At 37.9% G+C, this 14090-nt stretch overlaps 1 protein-coding gene across 3 annotated transcripts in view; it reads left to right on the forward strand.

Annotated features, from left to right (window-relative positions):
* The window catches only part of chd1 (chromodomain helicase DNA binding protein 1), a 103278-nt gene that overhangs the window by 66052 nt on the left and 23136 nt on the right, over positions 1–14090 (forward strand). For all 3 annotated transcript variants that reach the window (XM_036133591.1, XM_036133592.1, XM_036133590.1), the window contains exons 21-29: positions 1340–1435; positions 1514–1690; positions 2846–3003; positions 3087–3128; positions 3224–3357; positions 8949–9087; positions 10868–11018; positions 12865–12987; positions 13081–13224. In XM_036133591.1, coding sequence (XP_035989484.1) covers positions 1340–1435; positions 1514–1690; positions 2846–3003; positions 3087–3128; positions 3224–3357; positions 8949–9087; positions 10868–11018; positions 12865–12987; positions 13081–13224 — 1164 coding nt within the window. The remainder of the gene's footprint in view (positions 1–1339; positions 1436–1513; positions 1691–2845; positions 3004–3086; positions 3129–3223; positions 3358–8948; positions 9088–10867; positions 11019–12864; positions 12988–13080; positions 13225–14090) is intronic.

A 14090-nucleotide genomic window follows, 5' to 3' on the forward strand; every position in this document is an offset into this window, starting at 1 on the left:
ACCCTCTCATTGGTCAGACTAAGGTTGAAGAGGTGCTGTAGAAGATCTGCTCTGCACTGGCTTGCACTGGGTAGGGGTAGACACCATGTGGACCTGCAGCCTTATTCCGGTTCAATCTCTCCAACTGCCTCTTCACTTCTAGAGACAGAAAAGTGGAAGGGAGGGTGAGGGAGGGGCAAAAGGAGAAGCACCATCTTCTGCTGAGAACAAACATGTAGAAGCTGAAGGGTTCATGGCTGAGGTGGAAGATAAAATATCGGAGGTGTGACTGGGAAGGGTTGTGTCAAAGGAGTGTCCGATGACTAGATTGCACATGTTGGTTCTCTCCACCGTCACACTAGAAAAGAGATAATAATAATCATCATCTTTGTTGTAACTACAACTTACATTCCAGTGAAATTTGTTCTCTGCATTTAACCCATCTTTTTTGGGAGCAGCCCACTAAAGTAAATAATACAATTGCATCAAAATAAATGGATCTTCTGTGGCTGAAATCAACTACCTAAACTAAATCCTCTGGAAGAGTTCTTTGAAAAACCCAAACGGATTGCATGTAGTGATCCAACACGCACAGTTACTGTGCTAGAAATAGAAGAGGTCACAACAGAACAGTAGCGGTAACCAGCAAAGTAATGCTTTAACCAGAATAACATTGCTTTAAGATTCTCTGGCTGATTACTTAATTAGGATTCAATTTAAGTGCAAACAACTGTTTGCTTTTTAAAGAGTTTTTTTTTTTTTTTATTATTGCAAGATTGTGCCTTTCTGTTAGACTTGATACAGTAGTAGTAGTTAGTGTTGTCAATGTCTTACATATTTAAATAGTCATATTTTCCAAATTCCTGTCAACTTTTAAAATTTTTAACAAAAAATACGGTGTGTCGCCCTAGCGGGCTTAGTTGGTTTTCTGGGGAAAACCCTACTTACGGTTATTAACTTGAAAGCCTAACGACAGGGCTCTGTCAGTTTGGGCTCCCTCTTCGAGTTGCTCTACACAAGACTCCTCTGTGTGAATGCATTTAACATACTGAAGTTTTTTGCTTTGAAGTAGTATGCATCTAAATATTCTCCAACCACTGACATTTAAAACTATTTTTGCACACAAACACAAGGATATGAAACATTTGTGCAACTGCCAAATGGTTGTGGTCAAGGCTGAGTAACTCAAATGTAAAGTCAGTGAAAGAGTGAGTTTGCAATGGAAAAGAAGCATCCAAAAGATATCTGTGAATCAAGCAGTTGTGCTAAAACTACTAAAGAATGTGGCCAAACAAAAAAGTTAAGTTAAAGTTGTCTCTGTTTCATATTTTGATGTGAATGTGCTTGTTCTACCGGTCAGGAAATGGACATTGATGAGATCCTGAAAAGAGCTGAAACCAGAGAGAATGATCCTGGACCATCCACTGTTGGAGAGGAATTGCTGTCTCAGTTTAAGGTCCGAACTTTTGAAGCTATTATCCAACTATCCAGTACCTGCACACTTATTTGTGTTTGTTTGGCCTAACTTGCACAGGTTGCCAACTTCTCCATGATGGAAGATGAAGACATTGATATTGATTCCGAGAGAAGTCAACGGAGCTGGGATGACATAATACCTGAAGAACAGAGAAGAAGGATGGAGGAAGAGGAAAGACAGAAGGAGCTGGAAGAAATTTACCTGTTACCACGCATGAGGAATTGTGCCAAACAGGTGCGTACCACTCATGATAAATGTTATTAGAATAGAATATGAATTACATGGATTCCACCTCCAGGCAGAAAATTTAGGTGGATGCTACAGGCTGGTGGCGGTTGTTTCTCAGATCGGGGAGGTGAGCAGGAGATTGGTGTGTGCGGACTGAAAGGGGGAGACTACGTAGGTGTCATTATCTAAGTAATTTTCTGTTTCAGTGACTGAAACAGAAAAAAACCCTCTTAAGATAAATCAGTGATTTTTGAAGAAGCTATTTCCTTCAAAATACCAAAGGTAGTTTGTACCGAAGTTCTATTATCTGAAACAGTGGGGAGGATGGGCTCCACACCACACCTCAGTGGAGACCTGAGATATCTCCAGGTCTCCACTAGGGGCTGTCTAACCCAACCTGACAAAAGACAAACAGAAAACCAGGTACACGGTCACATTCACACATTCCCACTCATAGGATACACAAGATAATCAACTTAAGGAAATACATCTCTTTGGCTTGTCCAAGTCATTAGTGCTCATTAGTCTTTCAGGGGTGAAAATTCCATTTTTTGTGTTTTTTGTTTGAATCGCTAGCCTACCACTTTGGCTGGTGCATTTTGCAATGTTACCTGCCACTTATGGTAAATGGACTGAACTTGTATAGCTCTTTTCCAGTCATGCTGACCACCCAAAGTGCTGTACACTATAGCCACACCCAATCGCTATCACGAACGCGCACACATTCATGTGGTAGTCAGTAGACAATTTGGGGTTAAGTACCTTGCCCAGGGGCACATCGACATGTGGCAAGGGGAAGCTGGAATCCAACCACTACCTCAGTTACTTCATCACTACCTCAACCTTCTGTTTACCAGACGACTACACTAAGCCACAGTCACTGACTTCATAAATTCACTTCTGAAACACATTCAGAAACTTACTGAAAACACTTAATGGAGGTTTTTAAATCTTAGCTTTCCAAAGATTTAAAAAACTCTTCCTCAAAAGAAGCAAGACTTTTCTGGAATTTGTTGCATAATATTGTTTGTGTGGTGAATGGCAAACAGTTGCAGAAACCTTTGGAGAGTTAAGTTTAGGTCATTTTTAGTTTTGGACATTTTTAATATTACATTTTGGGTTTTATTTGAAAAATGTTATTTTTCTGGTTTGTATCCTCAGATAACATTTAACTCTGAGAGGCGGCAGAGTAGGAACAGGAGATATTCTGGCTCTGATAGCGACTCCATTTCGGACCGAAAGAGACCAAAAAAACGAGGAAGACCTCGGACTATTCCACGGGAAAATATTAAAGGTTTTACAGATGCTGAGATCCGCAGGTGAATATCAGCTGCATTAGCTTTTTTCCCGCCCTTTATTTGGGTGTCATATATTCCAACTGACATTGTATAACTACTGGCAGGTTTGTCAAGAGCTACAAAAAATTTGGTGGACCCCTTGAAAGGTAAAACATATCAGCTACTGATTTTGATAAAAGTTCTGATTAACCCTAACACTAAAAAAAGATGTTACATGTTTAACATCTGCTTTTAAACGCAGGTTGGATGCCATTGCTCGCGATGCTGAACTTGTGGATAAATCTGAACATGACCTGAAACGCTTAGCAGACACTGTTCATAATGGATGTGTAAAAACACTACGTGAAAACCCTTGTGGACCAGAGAAGACATCAGGTAATCCTTCAGTTCCTATTTAAGATTAGGATGCTGGTGAAGTATTTTGGAATATTTGAACAACAGTGATTGGAATAGTTTTTGAGAATCTTTGCATGACACCTACTATCAACAGATTGAGGAGTTGGATGATATTGAAAAGTCCTACCAATGGCAAGAGAGTGCTGAATGAAGAAGAGCACGGAAGCACTGTCTGTGGTTACACAGGAACACACTCTCAAGACAGGAGCAATAGCAGTCAGGGTCAACCACATCAGACAGAACCCATGATTAAGGCTGTGCAAAGATGCCCTTGAATCAGCCAACACCTAATAGCTGGGTGTAAATGAACAGAAAAATGAAACGGTCCCACGTTTTGGTACCCGAAAGCATGACTGTAGAGTGGGCGATTTTCCATGCCGAACTATATCTTGGAGTTGTTAAACACAACTCCAAGATTTTCCATGCCGAACTTGAACACAGCATTGCACGCACAAGAGTGTGATGTCAGTAGCCGTGGTCTAGTAAACAACTATGGCTGATAGAAATCGCTCAAAGGTATCTCTCCGCTTTCCAAAAATAAGATGCAGATTCCACTCGCTGCAATATTTATGAAGAGAAGTACAAGGCCAGTGGTGGTAATACTTCTAATCTGAGGAAGCACCCGGTCACTGTTGCCAATTTAGCAAATTTTTCTCTATATTTAGCGAATTATCGAACCCATCCAGCACACTTCTTTCAAACACGCGGCTAGCAAAAAATGTAGTGTCTTCTGTTATTGGTGACTTCCCATGAAAGTAACAATCATTCAGGAGTTATTGCCTTTAGAGAGGAGCAAGTGTTGCTGTGAGCCCATTCCCACTTCTCCAACTGTCTCACAGACAGCTTCTGCTGCCTTGTCCTGAAACGTCCCTGTATTCAGAGCAGAGAGGAGAATCTCTGTTACCGCATTGCAAATGTATCCTGCCATGATTTACATAGCAGTATAAAAGAATGTTTTTAATTTTTTTTTTCTCTGAAACTGTTGCACTAAAAGAATTGCATGACTTTTATTCACACGCAGCTTCAATCCAGTGTTCACCTCATTCACTCTGTGTGCCTCTGATAGCTGTTGTTTTGGTAAAAAAGTGTTTTATGTGCTGTGGATTCAGGCAGTGCATTAAAATTCATAAATTATTTAATACTGTTCATTTCTAGATCCAAACAACTTTATATATTTAGAAATAAATATGTTTATAAATAAAAAAAGGGATTTTTTTTTTTAATAAACTACAATTTATTACTACTTAAATACACAAAAATACTGAAAATAGGTACTGTTAAGTATCGGTATAGGTTAAAATGTAAAAGGTACCCATCCCTACCTACAGGTGCTGGTCACATAATTAGAATATCATGAAAAGGTTCAGTAAATGTTTTTTTCAGTAATACCATTCAAAAAGTGAAACTTGTAATTCTATTTAATCATTACACACAGACTAATATATATATATATATATATATATATATATATATATATATATATATATATATATATATATGCAGGAAAAATTAGAATATTGTGATAAAGTTCTTTATTTTCTGTAATGCAATTAAAAAACATGAAATGTCATACATTCTGGATTCATTACAAATCAACTGAAATATCGCAAGCCTTTTATTGTTTTAATATCGCTGATTATGGCTTACAGCTTAAGAAACCCAAATATCCTATCTCAAAATATTAGAATATCGTGAAAGAGTATACTAGTAGGCTATTCAACTAATCACTTGAATCGTCTAATTAACTCGAAACACCTGCAAGGGTTTCCTGAGCCTTGAAAAACACTCAGCTTGGTTCAGTAAACTAAATGACAAGTATGAGGAAGACTGCTGATCTGACTGCTGTCCAGAAGACCATCATTGACACCCTCCATCAGGAGGGTAAGACACAAAAAGAAATTTCTCAAAGAGCAGGCTGTTCACAGAGTGCAGTTTCAAAGCACATTCACAAAAAGTGTGTTGGAAGGGGGAAATGTGGCAGGAAACGCTGCACAACCAAGAGAGGTGACCGCAGCCTTAACAGCATTGTGAAGAAGAGCCGCTTCCACAATTCGGGGGAGCTTCAAAGACAGTGGACTGAAGCTGGAGTCCAGGTATCAAAAGCCACTGTTCACAGACGTGTCCGGGAAATGGGCTACAATAGCCGTATTCCCATGGTCAAGCCACTTCTGAATTCAAGACAACGGAAGAAGCGTCTGACTTGGGCTATGGAAAAGAAGCACTGGACAGTTGCAGAGTGGTCCAAAGTCCTCTTTTCAGATGAAAGCAAGTTTTGTATGTCATTTGGTAGTCAAGGCGCCAGAGTCTGGAGAAAGGCTGGAGAGGTGCAAAATCCAAGTTGCTTGAAATCCAGTGTGAAGTTCCCACAGTCAACGATTGTTTGGGGAGCCATGTCAGCTGCTGGTGTTGGTCCACTGTGTTTCATCAAGTCCAGAGTAAATGCAGCTGTGTACCAAGAGATTTTAGAGCACTACATGCTTCCATCTGCTGAAAAGCTCTATGGAGATGATGATTTCATTTTCCAGCATGATCTGGCACCTGCCCACAGTGCCAAAACCACCAGTAACTGGTGTACTGACCATGGCATTACTGTCCTTGATTGGCCTGCCAATTCCCCTGACCTGAACCCCATAGAGAATTTGTGGGGTATTGTGAAGAAGAAGCTGAAAGACACCAGAGCCAACAATGCAAATGAGCTAAAGGCCGCTATTGAAGCATCCTGGGCATCCATAACACCTCAGCAATGCCACAGGCTGATTGCCTCTATGCCACGCCGTATTGATGCAGTCATCTGTGCAAAAGGATTCCCAACCAAGTACTGAGTGCATTAATGGACATTTTCAAATGTTTGATTTGGTTTTGCTGTTATAATTTTTTTTTACTTGGTCTGAAGAAATATTCTAATATTTTGAGATAGGATTTTTTAATTTTCTTAAGCTGTAAGCCATAATCAGCGATATTAAAACAATAAAAGGCTTGCAATATTTCAGTTGATTTGTAATGAATCCAGAATGTATGACATATTCATGTTTTTTAATTGCATAACAGAAAATAAAGAACTTTATCACAATATTCTAATTTTCTGAGACAGTCCTGTGTGTGTGTGTGTGTGTGTGTGTGTGTGTGTATATACATATATATACTATTGTATAGGCAACACCTATTGTGTTGCCTACAGAACTTGACTGAGAGGCCTTTTAAAGGCCTCTAGTTGTTTTTAATTAATTTGCTGATTAAAGTGTGGCACCAAATTTCTTTAATATTGAACCTTTTTTACAATATTACAATTTTCTGAGATACTGAATTTGGGGTTTTCATTAGTTGTGAGTTATAATCATCAACCTTAAAAGAAATAAACTTTGAAATATATCAGTCTGTGTTTAATGCAAGATATACAAGTTTCACTTTTTGATTGAAAGTACTGAAAAAAAATCTACTTTTTCATGATATAATTATACAGGTGATTTAAATGCCAACTGACACTAGTGGTGGACAAGTCGAAGTCTGTTCCTTTAATCGATCTTACAATAGAAATTAATCACTCAAAATGGTAATTAGTTTCAAAATCGACAGAAACCGACCCCTTCACTTTTACCCAGTTTGTCTCATTTCTTCTGAACTGCAGTGCTGCAATAATAGCCCCGTCTTTCTGCAGATGCTCATCTCAACAATGATCTGCTCCTGAAAGTGTAAACTTAGCTTACATTTCAAGTACAGCCAGAAAAACACATCCAACCCTCATTGTCAACAAGACCAACACGAAAGCGTTGTTTTGAAAAACTATCCCTATGAGGCAGATTGAAAAGAAAAAAACTGAAATGCTGAAAGATGCAACATGCTAAGCTATTGTTGAATTCTACAGACTAATGCTACAAATTAACCTTAAAACACTGTTTGTGAGAAACTTAAAATGGTCACCTACAGGTAAACCTCCTGTATATGCAGCAGTGTAGTAGTACAATTCCCAGACGATATAAGCAAATGCTGTCTAAATATTAACTTCGCGGACAGCCCAATGACTGTTCTGTCAGTCTAAGCTCCCCTATCGAGATGTGCTTCCATTCCATTCTGCTGCGGTACGAATCAATGTTATGTTAATCCACTGTTGGCTCAGTTGACTAATAGAGTTAAGAAACAAAACAATGCAGTGCGCCCACCTCCATTACTTCTGTGTAAAGCTTTTGGAGGCTAATAACAGAGGTTATTGTGGAATGTGAGATCCTCTTTGTTTTGAAATACAATTGATTTTATTGTAGGATGATCCTTTATTTGTCCCTCAACAGTCATATTGTAATTAATAATTTTTGCTATTAACCACTAATAACTCTCTGCTTTGAAAAATCTTTGCTGCGGTATTAAGTATGATATCAAGCATTGAATATTGCGCTTCTATGCATGCCTGACAGCGCCAGGCTGTCTTTATATGGTGACAGAGGGTGCCCTGGTGTATCATCTCCCAGATCCTGATCACGGTATCATTGGGGTTCTAGACAATGCGAGGTGCCTGTATACTCATGTACACATGAGGTCTGGCATTTTCATGCACCAGGAATGAATCAATGGATTTTTATCCAGATAGCTAATCATTTATTTTTATTAGTATAGCCATTTCCACAATAATGGTGCCCCAAGTGATTAGCAAAGTCAATATATAACAACAAAAACACGAAGATAAAAAAAAACATAAAAATGGGTATAAAATGGTAGATGACACAAAATGGATACAAGGAAGATACAAACCAAAATTCCACCACTGTTTTAAGTATTAAAAGCCTGCTTGCCTAAGGAAATGTCTTGAGCTATGATGTAGAAAGTGGCCAAGTTCAGTTATAAATCTAAATTGAATCTAAATAAAAGCTTGATTCCAGCTGATTCCAGCTTCAATGTGTAGCCAAAGAAAAGGCTTAGTCACCTAAACGTTTGTACTTTTATCTGTGGTACCATGAGTAAATGACAAGTAGTACATGTATGACCAACTAAATGTTACACAAATCTCTATAGACAGTTTTACTTAATGCTACTGTGGTTAGCAGCTATCATGAATGCAGAAGTTGGGTGTGGTGCTGTTGCACTGACTTGTAATTCCAACTTTAGGAGCTTTTTCAGCTGAAATTTTCAACTACCGAGGACAAATGGAATGCAACATTATTTCATAACAATAAAACTGCAGACACTGAACTCTACAGAATTCTCTTTACTGCTCAATTTACCAGGTCAATATTCCAGAAGTTTAACTAACTTGGAATTTATTTTTAAAAATTCCCTTAATCCTTTGAACAACATAGATCGGTCAATAGATAAATAGTTACTGTAGATAATTACTTTTTATGTAGCTGAAAGTTGATGGTCACATTTGCACATCTTCAGATATTGGGCAACCTTTTACCTTGACACTCAGTCACACAGATATATTTACCAAGCTTCCTCTAGAAAAATTATTGTTTAACTATAAAATGAAACGTTTAAACATTTATTCATTGTATGTAAACTTATCACAGGGCAGCAATGCATTTTTATTTTTCATCTGTTAAAAATAAAATGCTTGCTTTTTTTTATTGCATAATTATTAGGAGGCAGACGAGGAAAAGTTAAAGGTCCCACATTTAGGATCTCTGGAGTCCAAGTTAATGCCAAGCTTGTTATCTCCCATGAAGAAGAATTGGCTCCACTACACAAGGCCATCCCTGCTGATCCAGAGGAGAGAAAGAAGTAAGGTTTCTAAGGTTATTGTGTGACTTTCAGTTAGGAAATACTTTTATTGTTCTTCTAATATACAGTATCAAAAAATAATTAGGGATTTGTCAGTATTTAAATTCAATAAAGGCTTGGACTAGAACTTTACCAAGTTAATTTTAGTTTTACAGAAAAAACACAAGCATTAAAGTACTTAACATAGACTTTATCCTCATTCAGATTTACATCATCAAATACATGTCTGGACAAGCTTTAGTTGCAATGGTTCTGGAAAGATGCAGAAACATAACAGCAGCATTTTTTTGGTATATAAAATAAGCAGAATTGGAAGGAAAGGAAATGTCTACAAAGATAAAGAATGTAAATAATTCTGAGCATTGTAAACATGGCACATATTGCACATTGTTAAATAACTGAAAATTGTCTATACTGCACTTGGGAAACGCACGGGTGTTACACCCCTGGAGCTTACGTAACGCATTTAATTGCAAGTACAATTGTAAATAATAGTATAGCTATCTGCAAGCCACATGGCACCACAACCTTGTTTGGCCAGTGTAGGCAATCAACTGATGAGGGGGCAGCAAAATTGCATGGTAGCACAAGGTGAGGAGGGTAAATGGGTAGGGTATTTTGTTAGAATACCATTCAGTGAGTGTGTTAATTACAGTGTAAGTAAAGCTGAACACTGCCTTTGAGGGTCAATTTCACAGATGGTACTACAGAGACTCAGAATTTAACATCTAAAGCAAGGGAGTATCTTTAGCAACATCCATGTTTATTTCAGTTTTATATTTGAACTTTACTGTCTTTTGGTCAATTATGCGGTATCAGACAAGGAGGAAAAATGCATTTAGTGTTGAAAGTGTGAGGATGTGAAAAATTTCCCCTAAAATGCAGTGTGTGTTGTGACACAGAGGTTGAATCCTTCTGAATATAGAACTAAATGACAGCAACCCTGTTATGTAAACTATAGAAGCTAAATATTTGCATGATTTAGAAGAGTAATGATTTTGCTTTATGGTCGGATGCACCAGGTAGAGGTAGAACTTGTTCTTCCATTGACATAATACAAATCGTGTCTGTTTGAGTCGGTTACTAAGAAATTTATCGGATTTGAAAAGCTTTTCTTATTGTCCCTTATTGCTTCTTGATAAAAATGTGATTAATCTTGAAAATTAATTATAAAGGCTTTTAATAATTGGATTTTAAAACATCTCCCATGACTAATAAACACAACTTTAAATCCTCCGAATTTTCCTGTGGTTAATGTTCTAAGGCAAAAATATGTATAAATGCATTATTACATACACCTATCTGATGACAGGTAAAATCACAAGCAAAAGATGTAGCGTCTATTTTTCCATAAAGATTCTCGGTCTTGGTTTGAAATGTTCCTTTTATAATTGATGGATTTCGAATGTGTAATTTAGGACTCAAACATTCTTTTACCACATACTGCTTATTCTGGGTAGAATTTTTTCAAATTCTCCTTTCTTCAAACCTTTTGACCACAGAAAATGGAAACTGTCTTACACAGGTAACAGGAAACTCCTTATATGGCCTGCTTGAAAAGAAAATAGTCAATTATTAAATTACTCAATTGGTTCCATCTAATAAATCAACTCCTCAATTGTGTTTTAATTTATTATTTTATGTTTTTAGTTCTCCAGGTAGACTCTTTTAGGAATTGAAATAGCAGCATACTATAGTTCTCAGATAAATTATTTTTACATATTCATAATCAGGAAAAGTATGTTTCATTTCTGGATATTAACTTTTTCTAATTGTGTAGGTATATGATTCCATGTCACTCAAAAGCGGCACACTTTGACATTGAATGGGGGAAGGAGGATGATTCAAGTCTTCTCATAGGAATTTATGAATATGGTTATGGCAGCTGGGAGATGATCAAGATGGACCCAGACTTAAATCTCACACACAAGGTAGGTTTTTACATTCTTTGAATTTTTTGCGTTATGCAAACAGTGATTGCAACTTTTTATATGTGTAATAGGCACTCAGGTCTTCCACTTAATACATAATATATGTACATAACATAACATTTGCTGACTTTAAATAAAAAAGAGCTGTAAAACTAATTTAAAATCAATTTAACTGTACTTTGGCTACTAGGCCAGGATGTGCAGAAATAACATCTGTTAAATAATGTGGGTGTTGCAACTACCTGTGTCATTGTGAAGCATTGACAAGGACATTAATTGGACATTACCGAACTTTATTAGCAGATCCTCATGACTTAGTGTTAAGTGTTCTTATTGAGAAGGAGAAATTGTGAGCAGATTTTAGCTTTAAAGAAAACGGTCTTTTCAATCCAATCATCCATATACAAAGTCAATTGCATAATTTGATCCTAGTTTTTACACAAGCCAAGCTCAGTCTAATATCAAAATTAATTAAAAAGCTTTCTAAGTAGGGAAACCCAGGCAGTTGTAAAGTCCCCAGTGTTTACAGCTTGGTCGTCCAACACATTCCAAAGCGATTACGTCAACAGTCTCATCGGGATTCAGGTGACCAAGTACTCCACTCACACCAAGAACAGCCTCTAATGACCCAAAACAATAACGGATGGGTCATCATTTTGCATCTGACTTAGGAGGATGGGCCTCATGTCCTTAAAAAGAGCAGTGTTCCAACCACCAGAATTGACAAAGACTCCTGGATAGGTATCTAAACGTTTTCAGAAAAAACTAAGCAAGAATCCAGTTTTCTCTGATTTATGCCTGTTTGCTGTTGTCACAGTTAAACACAACTCCAAGATATAGCTTATAGGAAGAGAAAAACTGGCAGAGAACATAAAGTTAAAAGCTAAAATAAGAGCAGGTAATGCAAAATTGACATGTTGTAGGAGAGTGTAACAGTGTGAAAAAGTGGTCAGTATGCTGCAGCCTAAGTCTAAAGCTACATGTCTATAGAGATAGTGCAGGATATCCCAACCCACTCCAACTAGAAGCTTTATCGAAAGAAAGGCTTTAAGCGTAGTAGTAGACAGGGTGTCTGACTCCCAGAAAAAAATTAGGAACTGGTTCCACAGGAAAGGAGACCTATAACAAAAGATATTTCATTCTTCCTCCCATGCTCCTTGATGATGATAATCATCTTGTAATTGCAACATACATTCCAATGAAATTTGTCTTCTGTCTTTTCCTCGGGCGCTGCCACTGTGAAGCACCCGGGGAGCATTCTGGGGCTAAGGGCAGTCTGTGGGAATCGAATAATAACAAATGCCCTAAAGCACTTTACAAAAAAACAAAAAAATCCTCCAATTTAAACATGGACATATATAAGCAGTTTGCCTGATATTTCTTGCACGGAAGGAGCAGAACAGTGATACCCTTGTGGCTTTCTGTCTTTTTAGTGGATTTAGATGGAGTGGTTGTAATTAGGACTGTACCCCACCCTAATGTTCGGAGGGATGCTGTTTGGTCTATAGAAGACACCATTGCTTATTCCTCATTGAACATTGATCTTTAGAGGAGGCTTTCATGTTGCTAGTGAATCAAGTTTTCTTAGTCTATATATAAAGTTTTTTTTTATTTCTCATTTATGATTAAACATTCCACATTTCTTTTAGTGTGATTCCTGCTCAATTCCTTCTTTTAATTGATTGTTCTCCACTATTAATTCTTCTCATGTGCAAGATTGAGTTTTTTTTGGCTGTCGTCTTTTTTATGTTTAAGAAAATTCTGTTCTATATTGATAATGGTATAAGCTATGTTAATTGAAATATGGTGTATTTCGAATAACAATATTGTCTGAATTGTAATTCAGCTACTACCAGATGATCCTGACAAGAAGCCACAAGCCAAGCAACTTCAAGCCAGAGCAGACTACCTCATCAAATTACTGAGCAAGGATCTGGCCAAAAAAGAAGCACAGAAACAAACTGGAACAGTGGGTTTCATATTTGTTAATTTAGGCTTCCACAATAAAACCTATTGGAGGGTTTGGTTTGTTGGATAATTGAATTGCTTTGTATGTATGTAGGCAAATTCACGGAAGAGGAAGCCGAGAAGGAAAATGGGCAAAACTCTAAAGTCAATAAAGGGGGATGATGTGATAAAAAGCCCCTCTTCAGATCTGACGTCAGACAAGAGGTCTGATGATGAAAATGAAACTGATGTTGAAAAGGTAAACTAGAATCTTACTTGCCTGTTGTGTTATGTACAGTCATGGCGAAAAGTATTGAGAATGATTCAAATGTTAATATTTACAAAGTCTACTGCTTCAGTTTTTATAACAGCAATTTGCATATACTCCAGAATGTTATAAAGAGTGATTAGCGTAACAGCAATTAATTGCAAAGTCAATATTTGCCTAGAAAATGAACTTTATCCCCCAAAACACATTTCAACATCACTGCAGCCCTGCCTTAAAAGGAGCAGCTAACATGGTTTCAGTAATTGCTCCATTAACACAGGTGTGGGTGGTGATGAGGACAGGGCTGGAGATCAATCTGTCATGATTAAGTAAGAATGACACCACTGGACACTTTAAAAAGAGGCTGGTGCTTGGCATCATTGTCTCTCTTCTGTGAACCATGGTTATCTCTAAAGAAACACGTGCAGTCATCATTGCACTGCACAGAAATGGCCTAACAGGAAAGAGAATGGCAGCTAGAAAGATTGCACCTCAGTCAACAATCTATCGCATCATCAAGAACTTCAAGGAGAGAGGTTCCATTGTTGCCAAAAAGGCTCCAGGGCGCCCAAGAAAGACCAGCAAGCGCCAGGACCGCCTCTTAAAAGTGTTTCAGCTGCGGGATCTGGCTACCACCAGTGCAAAGCTTGCTCAGGAATGGCAGCAGGCAGGTGTGAGAGCATCTGCACGCACTGTGAGGCGGAGACTCTTGGAGCAAGGCCTGGTCTCAAGGAGGGCAGCAAAGAAGCCACTTCTCTGCAGGAAAAACATCAGGGACAGACTGATATTCTGTAAAAGGTCCAGGGAGTGGACTGCTGAGGACTGGGCTAAAGTCATTTTCTCTGATCAATCCCCTT

This window comes from Fundulus heteroclitus, unplaced genomic scaffold (assembly GCF_011125445.2).
Source record: "Fundulus heteroclitus isolate FHET01 unplaced genomic scaffold, MU-UCD_Fhet_4.1 scaffold_64, whole genome shotgun sequence".
NCBI lineage: Eukaryota > Metazoa > Chordata > Actinopteri > Cyprinodontiformes > Fundulidae > Fundulus > Fundulus heteroclitus.